At 42.5% G+C, this 25,994-nt stretch overlaps 1 protein-coding gene across 1 annotated transcript; it reads right to left on the reverse strand.

Annotated features, from left to right (window-relative positions):
* On the reverse strand, positions 1–25,994 carry TXLNB (taxilin beta). Its single transcript, XM_009998525.1, has 9 exons — positions 25,592–25,994; positions 23,551–23,642; positions 20,161–20,331; positions 14,469–14,663; positions 12,654–12,773; positions 8,292–8,366; positions 3,779–3,871; positions 1,914–2,009; positions 1–822 (listed from the first exon to the last, which is right to left on the reverse strand). Exons 1-9 carry the CDS (start codon positions 25,992–25,994, stop codon positions 1–3), a joined length of 2,067 nt encoding a protein of 688 aa, XP_009996827.1.

A 25,994-nucleotide genomic window follows, 5' to 3' on the forward strand; every position in this document is an offset into this window, starting at 1 on the left:
TCAATCCACTGCTTCCATGTCTGTGTCCCCTGTTTGCTCTGCAGATTGACCTTGGACAGACTGCTCCACTGGGTCATCCACGTGTTCTGCAGCTTTCTGTGCACTTTTTGTGGGTACTGGCATATTCCCAGGGGGAGTGGGCATCTTTTGTGTGGGTGTTGGCACGTTCTCAGGGGTTGCTGGCGTGCTTTCCACGGGTTTTGGCATATTCCCAGTGGGTACTGGCACACCCTCAGGAGGTACTGGTGCACTTTCTGTGGGTGTTGGCACCCTTTCTGGGAGTGCAGGCATGCTTTTAGTGGGCTTTGGCATGTTCTCAGTGGGCGTTGTCCTATTTTCAGTGGGCACTGGCATGCTCCCAGTGGGTGCTGGCATGTGTTCAGTGGGTGCCAGCCTGCTTGTGCTGGGCTGCTCACAGCAATTCTCAGCCTCTGACCACGGGGTGAGAGAAGAAGGGAGCTCTGGCTCCAGGATGGCACTACGTGTTTCAGCATCACAGGTCTCTGGGATGCTGCTGTTGCTTGGGAGGGAACCCCCTGCCTTGTGGGACACCCGGAAAGCTTCAGCCAGCTCTTCCAGCATGCTCTTGTCAGTGGCATGCAGCTCAATGTTTGCCTGCTCAGAGGAGGAAGGGCTTGTATCAGCATTGTCATCTTCTTCTTCTTCTTCTAAGATACCATTTCCATTCACTTCTTCAGGGAACTGTGCTTGCTTTATTTTTCTGTACAATTCATTCCTCTCTTCCTGCAGAGCCCGGCAAAGGTTCTCTAGTCTCTGGATTTTCAGCACAAAGCACTCATATTCCTTGGATCTCATGGCTTTCTGTGGGGAAGGACAGCAAAGGCACCAATTAAGTTTGGGTATAAGCAATTTATTGGTGGAACTGGCAGTTAGGAAACAATTTGAGATCTGGGTAGCCCTCACAGGACTCTGCCAGGTAGCTGGCTTCCACCAGCTGCTCTACAATAACTGGTCAATTCATCCATGTTACTGCAGTGTGTTATCATCCCCCACACAGATGCTGATCAATGTCACTAAGAAGTATTTGCAGAAATACCTGCTGATGATCTGTAGAGATGGAAAAACATAGTGTATGTTCATTCTGCTAAGCACCCAAAAGCCCACCTGGACTTGTGGTGTGAGTGGGTGTGAAATTCGAGGAAAACAAGCTGTATGATGTTGTTTCTTTATTTTGCTTCTAGGTTCTGTGAGAACAGCCTCAACTGGCACATTTTCTTGCTTCTACACCCATTGAAGAATGAAGAGATACAGAAACCCATTGAAATAGTAATAGCACAGAGCTACAAAGCTAACCAGAAAGATATGGTCCAAATTCAGTTGAAGTTTGGGGTGAAACTTCAGGCAGCCTCTTATCTTATTTGAATGAGTTCCAACACACTTAAGAATTTCCTCTGCAATGCCTTTGTGACTGCATGTTTAAAATGATGGTGAACCACAGTACTTGCTTTCAGCTCTTAGAGTTTGCCCACACAGGAAGTTAACAAAAGACAAGAACTTCAAGTTCATTAGCTAGTGCATGTTAATTCCCTGGGCGGATGCTCTTATGCAGAAGGAAAATAGTATAAAGTGAACTAATGCCAGTTTGCTTCTATATGAGAGCATTAACAATCACACATTTTTAGAGCACTTAAAATTCAGTTACATAATTCAGTTTCTCATGGCCATAATGAGTTTCTCTGCATAAAGTAGAAACTCCAGAAGCTGGGATTTATTTTATTTTATTTTTTTTTTTTTTTTTTTAAGACATCTAGCTTTTGATGTGGATTAAAAAAAGACCCTTAGGGTCAAGAATAATTTTTTATTTACTTTTGGCAGTTGCAGGTCATCTCATCTCCTAGTTTAGGCATTATGTGGGGGAAGAGGTACATCCTGAGAAGAAAAAGACCACTCACCTCTTCAATCATGTCCAGTAATGCTCTGTTACAGTTCTCAAACCTGGATTTCCATGTAGCAGTATCCTTTTCCAACTTCTTCATTTTTTTTGTCATCTATAGAAGCAGGAGGAAAGGCTGAATCACAACAGGAATTCCTTGCTGCAGATTAAATGAGAGCAGCCCTTCTATTTAGATTTTTGGCTGCACTTATAATGCTACTACCAGCAGTTGTGTCACAAATCACAGAATCTTTGGGGTTGGAAGGGACCTCTAAAGATCATCTAGTCCACCCCCCCTGCCAGAGCAGGATCACCCAGAGCACATCACACAGGAACGTGTCCAGGTGGGTTTGAATGTTTCCAGTGAGGAGACTCCACAACCTCTCTGGGCAGCCTGTTCCAGGGCTCTGTCACTCTCACAGTAAAGAAGCATTTTCTGATATTTACATGGAACCTCCTATGCTCCAGTTTGCACCCCTTGCCCCTTGTCCTATCACTGGATATCACTGAAAAAGCCTGGCTTTGTCCTCCTGATACTCAGCCTTAACATATTTGTGAACATTGATGAGGTCACCCCTCAGTCTCCTCCAAGCTAAAGAGACCCAGCTCCCTCAGCCTTTCCTCATAAGGGAGATGTTCCAATCCCTTCATCATCTTTGTGGCTCTGTGCTGGACTCTCTCAAGCAGTTCCCTGTCCTTCTTGAACTGAGGGGCCCAGAACTGGACACAATATTCCAGATGTGGTCTCAGCAAGGCAGAATAGAGGGGGAGGAGAACCTCTCTTGACCTACTAACTACACCCTTTCTAATGCACCCCAGGTTGCCACTGGCCTTCTTGGCCACAGGGGCACATTGCTGGCTCATGGTCATCCTCCTGTCTACCAGGACCCCCAGGTCCCTTTCACCTACACTGCTCTCCAGCAGGTCAGTCCCCAGCCTGTACTGGTCCATGGGGTTGTCCTTCCCCAGATGCAAGACTCTACACTTGGCCTTGTTGTACAGATGTAGTGGCTGTACTAAGTAATAATTTATGTTAAGGGATGGATTTAGTAGCTGTCATATGATGTTCAGCCTCCAGTCTGTAGTCCTAAAGTAGGACTTGTATAGTCCTAAAGTAGGATGTGTATAGAAGTACAGCAAACTCCCAGACTGCAAACTGTCACAAAAAGGAAAGGCAAAGAAAAGATGGCATTAGTTTGTTTGTCTCTTTACAAAGACCACAGTGGTGTTTTTTTTTGCTGGGAAGTTAAAGAAGGGGCCGTATCTTTTGAGCCACACATTCAAGGAAGTTCCCTCTGGATTAGGCACATCTATATTACAGCCAACACACACTGGTAGCTGTATAGCACAATCTTTCCTTTTGGCTTTCTGACAGCTGAACTTTGTGAAGATCATTAGATGCTACCTGGATCAGAGCACCAGGATTTTGGGCCCTGGTGGCAGGACAGAACATTGTTTATTCCAAAAGTGTGTGTGTTTTGCTTTTGTTTTCCATTCATTACAGGAAATAAGTACACCAGCTGCAAGGAAACAGTCACGTGGGCTCAGTGGTGGGAAGGTGTTGGTGAGCTTCAGCTCTGCCCACGTGCTCTGGTGGGAAGATGTACCAGTGTGAGTCACCTGGAAGGCTCTGGGCACTCCTAGAGACATGGCTGCAAATGCAGCTCCAGGCACCCCCTTTGGGGTCTGTACCCAACTACCACAATAGTTTTCAGGTAAACTGTTTATTCTTCCAGGCAATTTCAGTTTTAGCTGGAAGGGAGAGTGAAATGCTCAGTTTGCAGTGCTGAATTCTAAGCTGCTGTCACTGCTGTTGCAGTGAGAAATATCAGAATCTAAAAGGAGAGTCTCAAGCACAGAATTCAGGTGTGAGCTGCTACTCACTTTCTCCATCTCCTGTTTGAATGTGGAAAACACTTCATTGCTTTTGGTCAATGTTTTCTGAAATTCTTCAAACCTTTCAGAGTAGAGTGTGATCTGCATCAACAAGGAAAAAAATAACCACAGTCATTTCAGTTTCCAGGATAGTAAACTTCTACTTTGGTAGAAGATAGTAAGTATTATGTTTAGACATAGAAATTATCTTCTGTTTGGAGACCATGAAGCACAAACATCAGGGAATTGAAAGTCTCTGCATCTTTTTAAGGCTGCAAACTATTATGATTCCTATGTTGCAGAAAGGTAAACTGAGGAAGAATAGAAATACCAAGGCTAGTGATTTTAAAAACACCTGGGGATTATGGATGCTCTGTTCTCCTGGATGTTGCAGCTATAGTGTCTCTACACATGGTGGCCGGAAGAAAAAAAATTCCCTAAAATGGATATTTCTGAAAACATTTCACTAGGTAACTGTGGAGATTTCAAAAGGGCAACATGAAAGTCCGCAAAGATTTCCAGTCCTTGCCTTCCCTCACAAGCCCTGTATACCTATTTTCTCTGTACAGTTGTGACTGACATCTACAGGAAGGGAATTTTAGGATGACATACAGAATGGAAAACAATAATATGATGCCTGGGCTATCTCTGTGGGCAGAGACTAACCTGTACCAGCACTGATGCTGTGCCGGACCAGGCCGTAGGATTAACTCAAGGTGGGAGCCAGTGTAATCAGAGCTGTGTCTGAGCTCTAAGCCTTTCTGTCTTGCTTTGCCATGCAGGCATCACTAAATTCCAACTTTTATCTGAGACCATACACTCTGGCAGACTTTACTGGAGGAGCTCAGTATAGCGGGGCTGCCCAGTTGCTTACCTGCCTTCTTGGTTACCCTGCAAGCCAGGTTAGGAGCTGAGTGCTACCCCAGCTGTGCTGCTTCTGACATCCAAGCGAGCTGGGGGAGAGGCTTCCCCACATCATGCTGCAGCCACAGTTTCCCCTCTTCCATCTTTCCAGTCCCCACTCAGTGGTTCAGGCTGTGGCCAGGAGCTGCACCAGGCAGCACCTGATGCTCTTTGCTGCACTGCAGCACCAAAAAGGAGTGTTGCTGTGTCCTTCCTCTGTTATTTGGTAGGGGGAGTAGACCCACCACTGAGCAAAGCCCACCCTTTACTTCACACTGCCATGATCCTGCACTGGATTCCGTCAAGCTGCATCCCTGCTTGAGTGCACAGAGAGGGCACCTTGTCAGCTCTGCTTTGTGGCCCACGTGTGGATTGCAGCTGCTGGCAAGGCCAGCAAAGGCAGGGAACATAATCCCTGCAAGCCTCTTCTGCCAGCTTCACTTCACTTCTTGTAGCAGAGTAGAAGAATGATTTGTTGCAATGTGCCCACATTTAAGATTAGAGCTCCATATTTGCTATCAGTTTATACCTGGTAGCCACATGGAAGTTCATCTGTGGCTGTATTTTGTCAGTAAAACATGTTTTTATATGACGATGTTTCTGAAAAACACTTTTCTAAAGATCTGAATTTTGCTGTAAGATTCCTTTGGTTTCTACTTAAGTTTTTTCTGAGTGGAAAAAGCACTTCCAAAGTTCCAAAATCATGCAGGATGCTATATAAATAAAGAAGAGTTTTCTGCTCTTTGGAGAAGACCAGCTCCAACTCAACCACTTCCTTCTGGTGCCAGAGCACCCCCAGCAGGGGGTGATTGGACATCTCCTCTGTCCATCCTGAGAGGTTGTGTTAGAAAAACAGTGACTGGGGTAACACACGGGGACTGAGGTGGGGTGGGTGCAGAGGAAGGGAAGTTCAAGAGCAGGATTCAGGTGTCTGGCTGAAGGCTGGCTTCCCTCTCCACACCAGTGTGGACATGACCAGATGGTTAGCTAGGAGCTTTTCTTTTGTGTGGTGCCAGCCAACATACCCCCCCCCTCACACTGCTTTTCAGTTACTGAGGAAAAGAAGATTTTGAAAATGAGACAGTTTTATATGGTTATAATAGAGTAACAGAATGTTTTGGATTGACATTTAAAGCTCACCTAGTGTGACACCCCTGCAATTAGCAGGGACATCTTCAACTAGATCAGGTTGCTCTGAGCCCTGTCCAACCTGGCCTGGAATGTTTGCAAGGATGGGGCATCTCCCACCTCTATGGGAAACCCTGGTCTCACCACCCTCGTTGTAAACAATTTCTGCACGTTCATTCTGTTTAGTTGTTATGATGCCCCTTAGAAGATGTCATGGCCATAGTTGCAGTGTGCTGTGGTTGTGCCTGAGCTCGGTTCAGATTAAGTAGTTTAGGGTCTTGGTGGCTGTGAATGCAGCACTGGCTGCAGCCTTTCCTCAGCAAGCTGGGTGAAGGCATGGGAGGCAGATCTGTGCAGAGGTCCTTGGTGCCCATATGGGAGGTAGTTGACATCAAGCTTGCATGTGTGTGTCAGTAGTCAGAGCTGTGACCAATGCACAGACAGAAATGCAGAGGGATTTGTTTTAGCAACTTGAGTGCCACAGCATAAGTGGGACACTGATACCAAATGAGAGTTTGGAATAGATGTCAAGGCTCTGAGGAGAAATGCCTGAGCATCCCAAACCAAGTGAGGGAGCAGGAGCTGGAGCCAGCAAACCGGGGCTCTCTGCCCAGAGCCATTTTCTTATAAACATCTCAATTCTCTGTCTTTGCAATTCCCTCTCACATTTTGCCTATTGTTTAATTGGATTAAAAACCTTTGACATTTAAGCAGGGCAATCTCTGATCTCCTTGGTTGCCATAGCTCAGTGGTTGCCCTACACCAGCTACTGAAAATTAAAGGCTTCAAGTGACTTTTATCTTCTTGCTTTGTTTCAAAGTATGAACCTAAAAAAGTCTGCCTAAGCAATGTGCCTGGGGAGGGTGTGTAACATCTTGGCAAGCACCACCATGGTTTGGGTGTATTCCCTGAGTTGGTGCCAGACCCCTGTCACCATTTGGAGGGCTGGATTTGGCTGTTTTGGGCATGCTGTGCTGCCTGGAGACAGGCAGGCATGGAGCTGATATCCCCTGATTCCTTGCAGCTCAAGGAAGTGGTGGATGTTTCATGACCTCCTCTAAAATGTAAAGATATGCCACTCACTATAGCAGGCAGTAAGGGCTATATAATGGCTTCCTATCTCGTTGATCAATGTCTTCTCATAATTTCTATGCTTTCTGTGCTTCTTCTGTTAATATCTGTTCGGTGTTCTGTGCTGTCCACATCAAGTAGCTCTTTATGGTCTTTCTGTTATGCTCTTGCACAGCACTTGCACAATGGCATCTGGTCCATAAGGGAGACCTTTCACTATTACCATAATGGAAATACTACTCCTACTACTAAATTATTTGCCCAGTAATTCCAAATGGAGACTTCTGTGGAAGTGGCAGAATTCTCACTCTTGAACAGGACACGTAACTTCATGTTTCATTTCATCAAGAGAATCATTTAAGTTTCATCTATGCAAGTCTGCAAGAGGCACATGTATTATCAATGCCTTTGCACACTTGTTTGATTGGATTTTTCTAAAAAAACAATTTTACCATTTCAAATGTATGTTTAATATATTCTACCTTTTATCAATACCTTCATTTTCATTAAACTGGCTACAGAGATCTGCCTGCATGCAAAACTCTTTCTGATTGAACATAGAAGTTCAATTAAAACCATGCTGAGAAAATTTGGAGCAGGTTTGCAGTCAGGACTGACTCAGCTGGAGGCCTTTGAGGTTTGATTGCAGATCCTGTCAAACTGGTGTCAGCAGCAGTTTGTGTGACTACCAGCTCACCTTAGCCTTTGAAAAAACACTTAAAGGCCCAAACCCTTCTTAGCATGTTTAACACTAGCTTTTCTTGACTGCTCAACAGGTAGGAATTAGATCATCTACATGGGGAGAACTGAAACAGCTTACCAGGCCAGGAGAGGGCTTCCTGATGAGTGAGGAGATGGGCAGTTGCAGAGGGGCCGAAGGACTGACACCCCTCCTCTCCAAAGCTCTGCTGAGGGGGGCATTTCTCACAGACATGTCAAAGAAGATAAACTTGGCCTTGAGCACTTCCAGGGTTGGGGCATCCACAATCTCCCTGCACAACCTGCCACGGTGTCTCACCAGCCTCATTGTATGTGAGTTCTTCCTTATATCCATTATAAATCTACCATATTTTCATTTAAAACTGTTCCCCTTGTCATATCGCTGCAGGCCCTGGTAAAAAGTCTTTCTCCATTTTTATTATAAGCTCCCTTTAAATACTGAAGGGCCATAATAAGGTCTCCCCAGAGCCTTCTCTTCTCTAGGCTGAAAAACCCAGATACCACAATGTGATTTGCAGTATGGGCATTAACTTACAGTTGGCTTGAAATTAACCTGTTTCCTTTGCAATAGTCTATGGGATGTAGAATGAAGCTAGAAGGAACACACAGAAAGCAGTTGGGATACTTTACCTGGAATGTGCCTCATGGGTTAAAAACTGGGCAACAAAGGCATACCATGCAATCACCTCTCCTACATCACCTGTGCCTGCAGGACAGTCTCCTGTTCCTTTAACATTTTGGCCTGAAGCTTCCATTCTGCAGCTTGGTTCAGAAGCTGTGGTTTGGACGATAGAAAGAAAATGGTTAGAACTCTAGTTTGTCAGCTGGAAATCCTCATCCTCCAGCTGCCTCTGCCACTGCTACCTGATAAAGAGTAACTTTCTAGCTAAAAATCAAGCTTTCAGGCAAATGTAGTTAGAGGAGTTAGGCAAGACAGAGTATATCATGCTCTTCTGAGATGTAGGGCAGGGTATTTGGCTTGAAAAGGCATATTTGAATAGGAGTCCAAAACCTACTTGGAATTAAGTGTGTAATACTAAAAAGTGTGGTATTTAAGGGTATCTCCACCAGACTTCTACAGAATGGTTATGATACTTTCTGATACTTTCATTTCAGCACAGCTCTGGCCAAGTTCCTGCCCTCTAGTGAATGGCAAACTCCATTTTGCATTAATGATCAAGATTTAGCATGCAGGTATGATCAGCCAGCTGTGCCTCAAAAAATCTTTCAGCTTTTAGAAAGGGAATGCACAGTAAATGTCATTTATTGGTGGCTATTATCTTAGGGTTCCATTTAGACTGAGGTGTCACCAGCAGAGAATCCCACCTCAGGGTGATAAATGCCTCACTTAAATGAAGGAGGGAGCCCAGGAAGAGCTTTGCTGCAGTTTCGTCTCTGGCTGCTCCTGCAAAGATCTGATTCCCTACTTCAAAGTATTTGGCAAAATGACATTCTGACATGCAGGCTGCAGATGGGAGGGTCGGTTGAGGCTGAATGAATGGTAGGAATGAGGTATACAGAGGCTTTTCCAAGCTGCAGTTCTGAGTCAGCACTTCCAAAGTGTGTAGTAATACTCTAATGAAAGCAGGAAACATTTACTGAAGTGTTAAAGAAATGTGCTTATCACCTACCAAGCACTTATGAAGAGTTCTCTTGGTTAGACCAGATGTATTTTAGAAAGAGAATGCTAATGATAGCTTGAGAAATGAGTATAAACAAGTTAGTTTACCACAGGACTTTCTTCTGTTGGATTAAATTGTACTGTTCAAAAAAGCACAACTGGGCTCTGAAACTATATTGAAAATAGAAGTACTGTGCAAGTTCAATAGATCCTCCTCTCATATTGAAAGTGAAAGGTGAGTAGAACCCATGCAGAAAGTTTATTTGATCCCTAGTAAAAACTTTTATTCTAACCATTTTTGTTGGAAATAACACATGTAAACTGCTCAAATACCACCTGGCAAAAGAGCTGAGCTGACAGATGTTGACTGAACGGGATAATGAACTCCCTCCCTGTCTCTAGCTATTTGTGGCACAGATAATATCTGAATTAGACTTGTTGCCCATATATATGTGTATATATTATCTCTAGAAAAATATTTCTTCCATCAATTTGGCCTTTTGATTTTAACCCACTGAATTTTTACTATCTACAGTTTCCTAGACAAAACTGTTTTACTGGCCAAGTATGCATTGTATGAAGAAGTACCACATTCTATTTGTTTTATATCTGCCTCTTAAAATTTATTTTGAGAATTTAATTTGATGTTGGTTCAATGGAGATAAGTAAGAGAGTATGTTTTATACTCACCAAATTAAGATTTTTTTTAAGTTTGCCTAAGACCTGGATGTTGAAGTTTCACATTTCTTTGATGACTACTTGTTTGGGTTTGTTTGGTGGGATTTTATAGGAATTATAAGGTGTCTGGTTTGAATTATTTAATCAAAAGTGCTTTGAAAACTTCCAGAACTACCCAGCCTCTAGGCCAGTCTTTACTTCCAAGGACTGGGCTTTTATCTGCATTACTTAAATATCAGTTAGATTTACCTCCATACCCAGCGTGCATGGAATAACGAAAATGTCCCCCCTCCCATGCCATGTCTTCTGCCACAGCACAAGAGATGGACGAAGAAAGTGAAGAAAAGTTGTTTCTTTTGCCTGTTAATGAAATCCTTCTCTCTTATTGACCCACATCACTTTTGCAGCCAGTAAAAACCCAAGAGTTAAAATCTGTAATGGAAGCAAAGCCTCAGAGAGGCTCAAATTAGCATGAGGTCTTACATAGCCTGAGGGCTTCAGCAAACACCAAGCTAGGAGAAAATGAATCAGGAGAACTGATACATTTATTAATAGGCTATGAAGTGGTAACAAGGCTGAAGTATAAATAAGTGAATAAATATTGCATCTGGTGTTTACAAAGCAGCACTTCAGTGAAGTGTGGTGATGTTGCATTATATTATTAGAGGTATGATAGCTGCTGGAGGCCCAAGCAGTCACATCGTGCTGAGGACTAAAAGGTCCAGTCCTCAAGAAGATACATTCCCATTTAATGACATGGATCTAGATATTGGATTAAAAGAAATTAAGCTTCCCTTTTTGCTACCAGGCTCTGCAAATTCCAATTATGTAGAAATCTGATCAATACCTTCCAGTCATATGCTTGAAAGCCATGGAGGCTTTAAACTGCAATTAATTGTGCATAAAAGTTTGTATTACAAGTGCTAAAAATGTATGGTATGGTCCAAGTAGCACTGACCAATTATGGGATGATAATAAAATTGCATCCTTAGGTCAGGTTGACCCTTTGGGCAGGCCACACAGTATGAACTATTGCTCCTTATACGGGGAATTGAATTCTTTGTTGCACATGCAGAGTGAATTATGCAAGCAATGACATGACCTGCCTACTGAGATGTGATGTAGAGACAATGAAGGAGGGGACGTCTCTCCTTGTCTGAGGTTAAAAAGTTTTATATAGGGGCAAAGATTTCTATGTGGAAGAACTGCCTAGGAAGGCATCAAAGTGAACCTTCAAGGACTAATCAAATAGATAAAAGAACATTGAAATTTTAATTTAAAGGTATTTGAAAAGTCCTGCAACAAAACTCATGCACAGGGGTGTAAAAATGGTATTGGAAAGAATTGCTATTTAGTTCTGAAAGCTGTTCCCTCACATGACAGGATCCTGAAATGCAGGAAGGCTCTGACTTTGCACATTACTGAGAAATAGCTAAATGAGATAACTCCATCAAAAACACCTTGATTTCATACATACATATATATACATATATTACTCCCACAGTCACTTGCACAATAGCTGGGTGGGTGGGATGAAGAGCTCAGGATTGAGGTGGGAGACAAGTGTAGGACAACTCTCTGGGTGCTGGGCTACTGTGGTGAATCATGACACATTAATTGTGCCTTAGCTCATTGCATGGTTTTTGGCCAGTCATTTAACTTCTTCAGTTAAATCTACCTTGCTCTGAGGTGATGTTAGCCATTCATCACCAGCTTACATGAGAGGCAGAGCTTTTAAGCATTAGTTTGAAGAGTGTGAAGAATATTCTTTGTACATGATGCATATTATTATACACCCACTGCTTTGTAGATTGTTTCTGAATCTGTTATTTCACAGGTGCTAGTCATACACACAGCAAAGCCACAAAGAAAATCTCCCACTCCCAAAAGCAGAGTGATGACTTCTACTGCTTTAAAAGAAATTAAAATACCTAAACTGTGCATATCAGTTCTGAATAAAATACACAAAGAAGGTTTGGCAAGAAACAGACCAGTCACAGGCAACAAGCAGCCTCAAAATTCATATTCTGTGAGGCATGGCAAGAAAGGTCATTGATACAAGGCTGTATATGTCAGTTTTCCACAGAGCCAATGCCCTCCCTGTCCTTTACATCTTCTGGTTTTTTGTTTTTGTTTGTTTTGGTGGTTTTTTTTGTGAGGTTTTTTGCTTTTGGTTGTTTTCTTTTGTTTTGTTTTCCCAGTATCTGAAATCTGTACTCAGCAGCAAAGTTCACAATGACAGCAGTAAGGTAAGCCCAAATTTGCTTTGTCACTGTAAGGGATTTCTTGGAAATGTTTCCTGGGGTTTGAATCTGCCAGGAACCAATGGCCATGACTGAAGTTTTTGGGTTTGGCTTCACACAGGCATCACAGTGAAAGTCTCAGCCTTTAGCTGGGAGTGAAGCTGAGTAGGAGTGGGTGTCCCAGCCACAAGATCAGTGCAGAGAAAGAGGATAAATGCTCTTCTGCGCATCTTTTGGTAAGAGGTGTTTGCTGTGTTTCCCTTGTCCTCTAGCCACTGGACTCAGATCCCCACATTTCATCCATATTTTATGATACTTGGCCAGGCTTGTGCTAAAATATCTGTTTCAAGATACTGGGAGGGCACAAGTATATGCTGTTTAGAGCTCACTCATGCTGCTCCTGAGTTAGCTGGAGTATCCTAGCTCAGACCTGAAGAACCAGTATATTAGTGAAATAGCATGCAGGGCTTGTTTTGGCCTAAAGTTAGATAAAAGGCAGACAGAGTAGAAGGATATGTACGTATTCCTTTTCTTTCTGATGTTGCTCCTCGGCTTCCTTCATCATTTCCCGAGACTGTTCCAACTTGGCATCCACCAGTTTCTGCTGAAGTTCTCTGTGCTTAAATATTTTATCAAGGTGCTGTAAGAAAACAAATTCTGCTGAATTTACAGGTTTAATTGTGTACACAGACCTTCATGCTTGTGCATGTACAGCTATCTACTGGAACACTCATAAGACAAAAATATTGCAAACCAGAAAGACTCCCAACATATTGCAATTACTAAAAATATACAGTGCTGATAAGAATAAACTGTGTGAGAATTTGCATGAGAAGGGAAACATGTTTAAGTTATTTATTTTGATTTATAATAGAAAATATATTGTTTTTAAAAGTACCTTAGCATCTTTGCCAGTTCTATGGTCTACATGTGAACCCACCACTATAATCCAATATAAAGGAAGACCAAATAATTCTCATCAATAACAAATATGCAAGGGGCACACCTTTTTTTGAGTTATCAAGTGGCTGGCAGATCTAAGCCACTGTGTGGATAAAAATGTAAAGAGACATGGCACCTGCAGCACCTGGGAGAATGTGCACAGCTCATGCCATCCTCTCTGTGACTACAAGCCCTGGGCATCCCCTTTGCTCTGGCCACACGTGCACAACTTGGGCTTGGAGAGCCTGGGTGAAAGTACATGAGTGGGGATGTGGAGGAGATCAGACCAGATGAACCAGAGGCCTCCTCTGGCCTGTAAAACATCTGGCTCCACAGTGACCTTCAGAAGGTAAATGTTGCTGATATCCCTCTCCACTCTTGCTTCATTTAGATAAATTTCACAGGAGCAAATACACTTGAGCACATACTTCTCTTTTACATTTTCTCTTCATAGAAATCATAAGGAAGGAACACACATTTCCTTCATTCAGCATAAGCCTTCATACATGATGCAACGTATCTGGCAATGCATGTATCAAATTGGGCATTCCAGAGTGTAAGGACAGATTACTTATGTTTTATTCAGTAGGATAATGATGGCAGTGGTTGCACTGAGGTTCATAATAAATGTATTTAGGAAAAATAAAAAGACTTACTGTGGTATTTGTTAATATTTGTCATAAAATAAAATAAAATAAAATAAAGATATATGGCATTTTACTGTTGAGGCCTTTTTGTGTCAAAATTTTCTGACCAACTCTAATGTTTACAGAAATAATAGTTTCCCATCTATTATCTGCTAGATCTTATGGTGAGCATTGTGCCTGGAAAGAAGAATCTATTCCAATGCAAAAGGCCTTCTTTATCTGTCTTCTTAATTTTCTGCTTCTGGGGAAGGGTCAAGGTATGTACATCAGAGCCCTTCTCAGCAACCTTTCTCTGGAGGGAAAATACGTCTGTTTGATGTCACCAGCAGAGCAGGTCGTCCAAAAAGACGGGAGCTGGGGGTTGCTTGGTGGGGACTTGGAGGGGGAAGCAAGGGTGCTGGGGAACTCCTCAGGGATTTGGGAGAGCTGTGGGGGGACCAGGAGGCAGTTCAGCAGCCCTTGCTTGGCCTCTGTCCCTGCAGCACCAAGCTGTGGTGGGTGCTGCAGGCAGGGTGCTGGCCTGCACAGCTCCTCACCTGCAGAGTTTGCCAGGTGGAGCCTGGCAGGTGTCCTGCTAACGCAGTCCTGCTCAGATGGCAAAGTGTGGTGGGGGCTGCCCTCATTACCTCCCAGAGACACCCAAGCGATAGCCAGCAGGGAGAACAGGCTGGCAATGCTTTCTGCTTTACCGCAGGGAAGCCAGGTTTGCTCCTGTCCCCGCTGGCAGCCAAGGGTGCTGCTCTCACCTCTTCCCTCAGCTCGTACTGGTCAATGATGCTTTTCAGCTTCTCTGCCAGCTCTGTGTTCTCCTGGCAGAGCTTCATGTTCCTCTCGCTTTGCTGCTCGATCTGAGCCTGGATTTCACTCAGCGTGCCCTGGAAATGATTAGTTATTTCTTTCCTCTTCTCATCTTCCTCCCGTGCCCGCTGAATTGTTTCCTCCTGTTGTTAAATGGGAGAGAACCCAATCATGCCAGTAAGACTCTGAATAAGCGGTTCCAGAAAGATACTGTTTCAGAGTAGCATAAGGCTCCACTTTGAAGGATAATACATGTTTGCATTCCTCTTTGGAGATTTTCTTGCTTTCATCTGCTCCAGCATTAGGCATGATTCTAAATTTACAGAGCGAATTACATAGTGGCCTCAAAAAAATTAGGGAACTAAGAATTTGCATTTATAAAGATGGATGTAGAGCAGAGTCTCAGATCAAAGCAAGTCTGGAAAAGAGGACATACATCCATGTCTTGATTCATGATACTGCAGCACAGCTTTTGCTTTGGATTAAAGTATTTAGTGAAAGAAGTCAAAAGCTCTTTTATAAAAATTCTTTTGGATTGAATAAAAAATCACCCTTTAAAATGCCTCCTTTTAAGTAGGAACCCTCATATCAAAATTATGGTCTTTGGGATTTTAATTTTTAAGAGAAATCTGTCACTTTCTGTAGAATCCCTCCCAATTGTTCAATTTTTCTTCCCTAACTTTTTAAGTGACACCAACATTTGCAGTAATTTATTTGGAGGTGGAATCAAGGAAAGCTTGTGGACTGTTTCTTACAGAATCAAAGTAGAGAATCAGAGTTTTGCCTGGATAAAGATTGATGGATATATATATTTTTTTAAACAGCTATTGAAATTCTGATATGGAATTGTTTCTATAAAAGACAATGCAGAATGAACCTAGATTCATTGCTTTGGATCCAGAATATGGGCTTTAAAAAAAATTCCCTTCTCATTTACTTCAGGGCTGGCTGCCTTTCTGGTGAATGTAATCCTAATATATTTTGGCTAGGACCATACCTGCCGTAGTTACAAATCATGCCAGAACCACATTAAGAACCCACTCCACAGCATGCAAATGGCATACTCTAATAAGATTTCAACTGGCATAGTAATTTACATTAAAATCTCTGATAACACTGCATATGCATATTTTCTATAAATATACTTTATTAAAGCCTTAGCTGACTCTAATAAGATATAATTTATATAATAAATGTGACATAAAAGGTGTTGATTCAGTCCCTACTCTTAAAGTAAGACAAATACCAAATGACCCAAATTTTGCTTAACGTGCACAGCACAAGCCTGATCTTGGACAACTGCTGTTCTAGGTAGGGGATGTTTGTCCTTTTGCTGACCAGGGAGTGACAGAGATGTAACACCATGGGTGACCAGAGGAAAGTATTGGAGCCATTAGGGCTAGTAATACTGTAGTGCACAGAAATCACTATGAAGTCTTGCTGTGCTCTGCAGTTTACACAAGAACCCATGTGTGTACTCACAAACTGAGTAAAACAGAGTGTGAGCCCAGAAGGATTCTCACCCTTAAGGGGAAGAGAGAATTTCAGATAGAGCTGGGCAAGTTTACCTAGGGGGTTCCTGGTTGAATACCTGGCTTGGAAACTGAAGACACAAAAAATTTGTAGCAAGATGAAAGAGAAGCTCTCTATTTTATTATTTTTATTTTAATCAGTGAGGATGATTTTGAGTTAGCCTGGAACATTTTGCTTGACCAGAAATGGAACAGTGTTCTGTTTGTAGTTACTTTTCGTTCAACTCTTTTTAGGACAATTTTGAAACAGAAATGCTGTTACAAAATAGAGTTCAAAATGCTACTCAGAGGGTGTTTTAAATAAACTGCCTTAGCATTCCCCAAATGAAACATTTAATTTCTTTTGAAAAGGGGTATTTACAATGTTGTACTTTTTATTTTAAGCTTTGGCAAATTTAACTTGAATTCCTAGAAAATTTTGGTCTAGTCAGAACTGCATTTTACCTCACTGCTTAAAAAAGTGCTTATGCTGCTTTGTCCTCCAATGTATAGGTGCAGACCTGGGTAGGGAATAGAGTGACCAGATGTTTTCCCTTCAAGAAGTCAGAGTGAGAAAATTAACTTGAATGTCTGGACTCATATTTCTGTGGCCTCAAAATATCCTTCCTCAAAAATACTTTATTGTTTCAGTGGACTAAATGATGTTATAACATGTCACTGCTGTGAATTAAAGCCCCCTGGAGTAATAAATCCACCGGAATATCAAACAAAAAACCAGTGGGTTGTGTGTAAGTCACACTGCACAGTTCAGTCACAAGGTGAAATGAGACACCCTGAGAGCAGCAATCATGCAAATGTAAAAAGAACACCACCAACCAAAACCCAACCCATGCACATGTTACTCGGAAGATCTGATTTGATTTCCTGCTTATCCTCTCTTCTGAGATAGAATAATTATGCAGAGCATAGAGACAATAAAAAGATTCATGGTTAAAGACATTGAGCCAGGAAGCATTTAATTGCAGGGCACAGTATTTCTCCTGACCTCTTCTGCTTTGGAGAAGATATTTGAGGAGGATTTTTGCCTGGGGAGCTGGGGTGTTTCCAAGGGAGCTCCTCACTGTCCCTCATAAAACGGCAGTGATCTGTCAAATCCTTGGTAACCCAGTTACATGTTAAGGGTGGGTGTGGGTGAGAGGAGCTGGCTGGGCAGAAAAGCATCTGCTTGGCTATGGCACCATGCAGAGATCTGCAGGCACTGCCTCTTCCCTGCACTATGGAACAAGAGCCCTCTGTGTCCCAGTGCTGTGCTGTGCTGTGGAGCTGGCTGCGGCACTGCCGGTGCCCAGCAGGCTGCTTGTAGTCCCTAAGGTGTTATGGGTTCAATCTCTAGGTGCTACTGATAATACCATGGGAATTGTGATGGGTCTTTGGACGTATCTGCTTCAAACCTGAGCCTTTACTCTCTGTAAAAGCCTATGACTGAGGCTGTACCTGCACTGGAGCCAGGGAGAAGCCTTGATGCCCACGGTGCCACCAGCAAAGCTGTTGACTGCTGTGACATTTGTATTCGAGTCATTGCTTGATGCCCAGTAGCAGGAAGGACAAGGGACCTGAGAGGTTCATGTCTCTACAAGACACTAAGTAGCCACCAAACTGTCAGATAACTGGCAGAACATGAACACCATGCAGAAAAGTGAGTTGCTGTTTGTCTTAGCAGAGCTACTTTTTCTGGCAGTGGGAACACATTCTGCTAATTCACAAAACACTTATTCCACTTTCTTGGAGGGATAATTAAACATCTGTTTTCTGCTGGGAAGTGTCACTGTAAGAAAATAATCTGAATAGTTGGAATGTAAGTTAGTGAGGCCAGTATCCAATGCTAACCAGAAATTTTTAGTCTCTGATCTGCACTGTGGATTTTCAGTGTAGCTCTGCACTGCATATTCATCACCACTTGGCTGCCTCAATCTTCAGTTAATGGGAATTCCACACACCAGATGAGTGAAGATGACATTTACGTGATGTGATGTGCATATAATGTACCACATGGCAAGTCAGAGGAGATTCATGATCTGGACAGGCCAGGATTCTCCTGTGCTATTGAAATAGCACAATTTCATACAGGTTTTCTTTTCCATGCTTTGGAACAGAATCAGAAGTGCTAAAAAATTATGAATCAGCTTCTCTGTCCTGCCAAAACCAAAATAAAAATGACTTAAGCAAGAGATTTTAAAAATAACATTTGGTGGATTGTCCTGTTCTGGCCCTCTTAGTACTGTCATAAGCAAAAGAAAATTGCACTCATTTAAATAAACTGATGAGTTCTGGAGATTCACAGATACCCAGGAGCCAAAGCCTAAAGGCAAATATTCCACGAACTATGTTAAAATTCTCAGAGAGACAACACTGGACAAAGATATTGAATGCCTTAATTTATTAATTTCATCCTCATTCATTGTGCTACTGTACTTTTTTCTTACTGTCTTATTTAACTTTTATTTTTACACAAAAAGCACAGGAACCAGAGGAAAGCCAGTGTTCTGGGTTTCTTAAAAGGCCTCTGAACTGTCAGAAAGATGTGGCCAAACTCTGAATACTTGCTGCTGCTACAAGATCAGCTCATGAACCTTTCCTGGCTTACCTGGCTTAGGTACAGGAAAGAAAATCAGAACTGAATCTGAAACGGATAGGATTATTTAGGGGACCTAGTCTCAAAGAAAGATGTTGGAAAGAGATTTTCCTAAATGTAATGATGAACTGTGTAATGAAATACTTATATGCAAAGAGAAAGGAAAAATCATGGTGTCTGGAAGTGAGATTAATAAGTCTATGATAGCTGGTAAATCATGTGAGGAATTCAACAGAACCTGTTCCAAATGTTTTCCAAATATAATTAGTTTTTCTCTATGCCCCAGTTTTCACTGATGATTTGTTTGCTTTAGAAATCTCTGTTAAGTCTATGCAAAGCTCTGTACTCTGAAATAACTTTTAAATTGGCTTGTATTCCTGTTGGAAGATTTTGCCCAAAGACCATCTGGTAAAGCCACGTGGAGCAATATCAAGGTGTGGCTTGGGTCTGGTACAAATGACAGACACAAATTTAATTTGCACTACCAGTTTTCTGCTAATATATCTGAGCAGAGATTTGCTTCCAGTTTTCCTAACTATCTGTTAAGCTGCTTTTGTACTGCTAGTGCACAGTTTGAGTGCATTTATGGCCATTCCCCCTCCCAGCTCTGTTCTTACCAATGTGCATTGAGAGTCAGAGCTAGACCCTGAAGCTCCTGAGCTGGTGGAAGTGAAAGAAAATCTGTTACAGTTAATAGACGTTAAATCAGGTGAAATTCTTGCTGCTGAGAATTCATATGTGTAATTCTGTATGTAACTGTATCTCCATAAAGAAGGACTTTGCATAGATCAGACCAGGCTTTTTGTATAATAATAACACCACCATCACTAACATGTACTCTGGAAAAAGGAAGATCACAAGAGAAAGATTGTTCTTGAACCTAACATTTTCAGGAAGTATAATAATATTACAGATTTCACATTTAAATGGCATGATGCACCAAGCAGTAGGCAGATGTGGCATATGGAACCAGCCTTTTGACATTCCTGAAAATTTCAGTTTTGAACTAATGCTCCTAGTCTAAATGACTTCCACACTGCTGGCATCCTTCCTGTCTTGAGGCTTGACATCTTGAGGCAGATATCCTGATTGACTAACCCACAGATCACTTGAAAATGCCCAAGTGCTCAAGTTACATGGAAACACCCACCAGCCTTCTGTGAGTCCCCTGCAGCAAACCTGGTGTCCCTGTTATTCTGTGCACGCTCATGCATTCACATCTGCAGTCTCAGGAACCTGGTCTGTTAGCAGACTGTGCTGAGCTTCCTGATAATGTGAGATGGGCTTATAGATGAGGTGGGCAAACTCATTTGGATATTTCCAAACATGGAATAAAGGAGTCTTGGTGTAAATGGTCCTCAAGATTAGAACATATATATTATATAGATATGATTATATAGACAATATCTGATTCTGTAATCATATATTACACATACAGATGAAAATGTCCCTTTGATTTGGTCCTATAGCAAGATGGGAAGGCATCAGCATCTTCTTCCCCATCACTGTCAGGTCTCTTGTTAAGGCTCCACTCACCTTGAGGTTTTTGTTGTGCCTCTGGAGCTCCCGGCACAGGCTCTCGAGCTTGCTGCGGGCAAGGATGGCTCGGCTGTGCTCACTCTGCAGGTGGTCCTTCTCCTTGCTGAGCTGGGCCTGCCTCTTCTGCAGGTACTTGAGCTTTTTCTGCTCAGCACGATGTTCTTCAAGCTGTGTGGCAACAGGGTTTAATACAAAATTAAGAGGAAAAGGAAAGAAAAGAAAATAATCTCTTTTGCTTTGGGATATTCACACCTTCTATACCTCTTCTCTGTTTATGTTCTGTGCTTATTAGTGCTAATGGACGAGGACCAAGTGACCTGGAGGGAGCCCCAACCCTGCTCTCTGCAACAGTCCCAGGTGTGCTGTAGTGTGGGTGAGAGAATATAGTTTTTAATACTCTTGTCACACCATCTCAGCCCTTTCCTCTTTGGTTTTACTTTCTTTGAAGGGCAGCTTCTTTGTTTCAACTGTTAGGAGCTGGAGCAGCCGTTAGCACTTTATGTGGTGAGATTTCTCCAGATCATGGGATAATGCAGCAGTTGCTCTTTCAGTTTTGTGCCTTCCTAAAATAGAAGTGGCTTCCTAGGTACCTAGGCACCTGCTGGAAATACCAACAGCAAAAGAGGTGCTGGAGGCCAGGGATGCAGTCTGTGTGGGAAAACGGAGGAGAATACTCTTCAGGAAAGAGTTCCTCAAAACAATCTGTGGGCACCTTCTCTTGTCAGGCTCTTCTTGCTCGTGGGACCATCTGTCATTTGTGGTTTTGGAGGTCCTGTCATCATCAGGATGGGTTGCAAGGAACTAAACCTGTTTTGAGTCTTCCAGATCCATGTAATTACTGAAACAATTTGGACACTCCACGGATACATGGCTCTCGTCTTCCCTAGATGGTTGGTGGCAGGAGACTGTATTTGGAGTGGGGATGAGGGGCAACAACAGAATTGTTAATAGCAGTCCCTGCCCAGAATACTAATTTCTTCTGACATGTGCCTATTATTGGTTGTTTTGGAAAAACTTCCTGCACTGCAAATTAACACCACAACAGACATGCCAAGGAAGCATTTAATCTCTGAATCTTCTAAATAATTCTTCTCCCGTTCCAATGCACAGCAGCCCTCCTTGCTGTATTAGAGGCATGAATATATCGTGAGACATTTCTGAAGTCCAGATGTTTTCCAGTTGAAAAACAGCAGCACATGAGCTGCAATGTGCAAACCTTAATATCAATAGCTGCTATTAAGATTACATTATCTAATAATATGGTACCACTAATATTAATCATTAACATATGACTGGGAAAGTTTGTGAGTTCAGGAGAATGATGTGCAGCTCAAACACAACAGTCAACAGGCATTGTATTTTACACTTTCTCCACCCGAGGATCTGGTTTCTGCAGATGTTCTGTAATTTATGCTTACAGTACAGAGCCCTGCGTATTATCAATCAAATCACAGCTAGGCCTACCACAAAACAAGGCAATCACCAGCTTGAAGTATATTTACAGTTTATGCTCAGCTTTCTGCATGCGTATTGTGTGTTTTCACCCCAGAAGATCAGATTAGGAGCTTTTGCATCTAATCAAGCTGCACTAGTTGAAATAATTTTGAAGGCTGACTTAGAGATAAATCTTTGGTTTAGGAAAAAGGTTTTATCTTGACCCCACTGCAGACAATCACAATATTTATTAGTGGACTGTTTTTGCACACAGCACTTGCAAGACCCTCAGGACCTTTGAAAATAAACTGGCCACAAACAATTCTGCAAGAGCCACTTGTAGGCAAAAGCTTAAATACAGCATTGTCTGTTTTACTAACCCTAGCCAATCTTCCTGCACTAGTATTAGTGAATAAAACGTTCTGTGTTGGTGAGCAGCATGACTTGTACCCAAATGGCTACACTGCCTTCCTGCCCTGTGCCTGCAGGCACAGTTTCCTTGACACCAGCCCATGTTCTTCCCTGATGCCTTCCATTTTCTGGTGTACCCATTGCCACAGACTGTCAGGGCACGTGCCAGAAGTTAAATAGCATATAGCTGGGTGGCTGTGTGGAAGCTCTGGTGCAGCTTAGGGTCCCTGAGTACAGGCAGCAGCAGCACTATCAGTGCAACTGAAGCCAGTGCCAGCATCCAGCTCAGCCTGGCACACTGCTGCACCATCCCCTGAGCTGTGCTGCAATAAGTGCTTCTGACACCATGTTGTTCACCCAACCAAGGAGCTGAACTGGCTAGAAAACAACTTACCAAAAGTAAAAAGTGACCTGAAGTGTATGATAGGGATGTACAAGAGGGACCAGAGAGAGTGGTAACTACTACAGCTGACTGCTAACAAGCTGTTAATCACACTACACTCCTCAGACATGCTGAATAAGCAGTGCAAGGCTTTCTCCAACATTCTTTTATTTGTATTAAATGATTTATTTTAGTGACATTGCACAGGATATAAAAAATTAATGCTCAGTATTTTTCGTTTAGCACCTTCTCCTGGAAGGGTTAATGGCAATACAGCCCCTGTTTTATACAGTGCTCCAACAATGCTTGAATGCACTGGAGAATACATTATAGAGGAGGAAGTCCTATTTCAAATAATCTGTGAGTATGAAGTCCCTTTAAGCACAAGCTAAACCATAACCTGCCTGAACCAAATTTATTAAATCAGAGGAATTAACATGGAAGAAGGGAAAGCTGAACTTCACATTATGATGAGACACGGACACATCTGTGCATAAAACCAATTATAAAGTCAATGTTCTGCGTGGCACATTTTTCAGTACTCCACAAACCGTAAAATGCTGCAATTTCATTTGCAAGATTTCCACAGCTTATGGCCACAGAGCCCTTTAACTACTTAGAACAAAATACTTGATCTGCAAATAACCTACCTTAAGTCTCAAAAGAACAGAGCCAGGCAGCTGGCATTGTTATAGGGGTGACACTATCAAGACAAGGGTTTTGGCTCCTAATTTCACCATGTTGTGTTTTCTCTATCGAATAGTCTCAAGTATTCTCAGTTGTCTATTTTCTGATTTTTCTGCTTCCTAACATTCTATACTAAGCTCTGCATTATTTTCATTTTGATTAAATCACTGATACGTAATTTAAAGCAACACTTGAATTTGGCTAGACATGAGTCTCCAGCGTGTGTCACTTTGGTAGATTAAAGTACAAATATTCCTCCTCATTAACTTTTTAACCCTAAGGCTAACTTGTTTTCCTCACGTTTTACTCTATTCCTGCTTCTCAGCCATAATTGATTGTTTAACCCTGACAATTACTTTGATATTCACTTACCAGGACAGATGCTACTACTACACATGTTTTGACCATGCTGATGGATTTTACACCTTCCCGTAGAGACAGCTTGCACAGAAGAGAACCAATGCTATACTAACCAGCTCAGCATATTTCTTAAATAACAGGTCCAGCTTCTCCTCTGGAGTACTCAGCTTGTTCAAGCTTTGCATCAGTAGGGTGGCTTCCTTCCCTTAAAAAAAACAAAACAAAACAACAAAGAAGCAGAGATTTGATGGTAGAGGTAGTTTGTAGCTGATACACTGTTATGAAATTGGATGTTGCATTTATCTGTAAAAACTCAGGAAGAAATGAGGCATTTTGGAAGGAAAGAAATATTTTTTCATATCAATTCCTGTTGTTTTTTTCTCCCCACAAGAACAAAAATACTTGAATTTTCTTCCATTTCGTCCCTCAGTAACGTGCTGTTTTCTAGAAAAAGTATTGGCTGTGAAATGCTTTTGTGCTATATAACCTGATTTTCATTTAATGTTTTTGTAACATGACTGGGTCACATATATGGCATATTTGAATGAAATAGGATGGAAAGGACCTGGACACTGAAGGCTCAGAGACCAGATCTCTTTGTATCCAAAAACTGATCAAAGCTAGTGTGCTCAGCTCCTGTGCTGCTTAACTTGTACAACACACAAGGAAGATTAAGTCAGGTATGGAGACCATGACACAGATGGAAACAGAGCAGTGGGTACTGCCAGTCAGGTCTGAGCTACATGATAGTGATGTAAATCAGTTCCCTGACTTGGTGAAGAGAGAATGGATATCAGAGACAGTCTAACAACTATCTGGGCATGCATAGCTAAATCACTGCTTAGCCACTGATGTATTACTTCTTTTCTCATACCTCTTGGTATTCATTTCAGCCCTGACTATGAACTGGAGCTTGAACTCCCCTTGTTCATCAAAGACAAAATCCCTGGAGATAAGGATGGCTGTGGTGCCAGGGGCTGGGCCAGGTTTTTCTAAATGCTCTTCTTTCCCAAGGCTGTGAGAGGAAATTTGCTTTCTGCTTTAGGCAGGACTTTTTCCACTTCAAGTCAAGTGCAGTCCAGGAGTAACTCCAGCCTGTGGAAAAAATCCACTGTTTCACACCAAATTCCCTCTACATCACCAGTGTAAGTAAATTGAAGAAAACTAAACTAAAATCCTGAAGTGAAAACTGTTGCAAGTGCAGCTGGGGAACTGTGCTTTGGTAGTATTTACACTGATCTTGGAGAGGTATCAATAACTGCCCTAAAGCCAAAGCAATAGAGATTGAGGAACTTTTTATCTCCTAGACATTCAAGGAATCTGCAGTAAAATTCCCTGCTCTGTTCTACACTTAGTTCCTTGTTTGTAGGAATGTCCCGCAGTGATTTTCTATAAGCTTAGTCTGAGGTCCTGTTTGTGTTCTCATACAAGGGTGAGGCTTGAAGATTGGCAGGCGATAAATGCAGGAATAGAAATAAACTACGTTTGCTAGATTGGGATGTAACTACGTTGCTCTCTAGTGGCTGCCCAGAAGAAAGGACGTACTTCACAAAACTCGCTTCTCTCAGGCTCAGGCAAGAGAGCCCAGCCTTGCCTGAGATGCTCTCTAAGAACTGTGCTTAGGGAGAAGAAGCATATTGACTTATTTTATATAGTCTGTCATGAGTCCAGAGGTTTGTAGGTGAAAAATAAGCTGGGCATGACCGGGAATTTGTTCTGCAGATTCCAATTCCACATAGTAGCACCATCAGTACCATTATAACTGGTAAGAAGTCATACCCAAAGAAGCAGGGGAAGAAAAATATGCTGAGGTGCAAACAAGAGGCCACGTTTTCCTTTGTTTAAGAACCAAATTAACACAGTGTGTCATCAAACTCCCAGCTTTGGCTAGCTAGTTTGGACCACCCAACAGTACATCAGAATTGTGTGATATAATCCTAAGCTTTTGTCTTTTTAAAAGGACTAATATCTGGGACAGCCTACATGAATCTGTAAAGTAATTGCTGAAAATAATTATCATTAGAGAAACGTAATTTTCAGTGGTAACCAGAGGGCCCTGACATCTACAACAGAGGCTAAACATGGGAAAGCACAAGGACCAGGGATTTTTTGCTTCTGTTTGCAGAAGAGCTGTGTAAGTGTACAGGTACTTGCCTAGACCTTTCAGGATTTTCCTCTCTAGCTTTTGCTCCTTGCTGCCACTGGGCTCCTTGGCTTTGGAAGCATCCCCAGGAGCCAGCTTCTCTTTCTCACTCTCCTCATTTGCATCTTCATACTCCACATCCTCCACGCTGCCTGGCTCTCCCTTCTCAGGCCTGTCAGTTTCTGTAGCAGTGCTTTCCTTCTCCATCAGGCTCGCAGCAGACCCATAGGTTTTAATAATGTCCTCCAGCTGCCGGCTCAGCTCTTCTGAGATGTCACACGCGGCTGTTTCGGGCGGGGAGCTCAGCTGCTCCCTGCAGGGCTCAGCCAGGGGCTGCGAGCCGGGGGCAGGTTTGTCTCCGGTCTGCCCCTGAATGTCCTGCCCTGGTGAGGTGGGAAACTGGTCATTCTCCAT

Source organism: Chaetura pelagica, unplaced genomic scaffold, assembly GCF_000747805.2.
Source record: "Chaetura pelagica isolate M959 unplaced genomic scaffold, ChaPel_1.0 scaffold455, whole genome shotgun sequence".
NCBI classification, from domain to species: domain Eukaryota; kingdom Metazoa; phylum Chordata; class Aves; order Apodiformes; family Apodidae; genus Chaetura; species Chaetura pelagica.

Excerpts from the sequence above, each read along its gene's own strand:
- TXLNB (XM_009998525.1), bottom strand. The coding sequence starts at position 25,994 with ATGGAGAATGACCAGTTTCCCACCTCACCAGGGCAGGACATTCAGGGG. Across the intron at positions 20,332-23,550 it reads TTAAGAAATATGCTGAGCTG|CTTGAAGAACATCGTGCTGA; the intron begins GTTAGTATAGCA and ends GTTGCCACACAG. Across the intron at positions 12,774-14,468 it reads AGTACGAGCTGAGGGAAGAG|CACCTTGATAAAATATTTAA; the intron begins GTGAGAGCAGCA and ends GTTTTCTTACAG.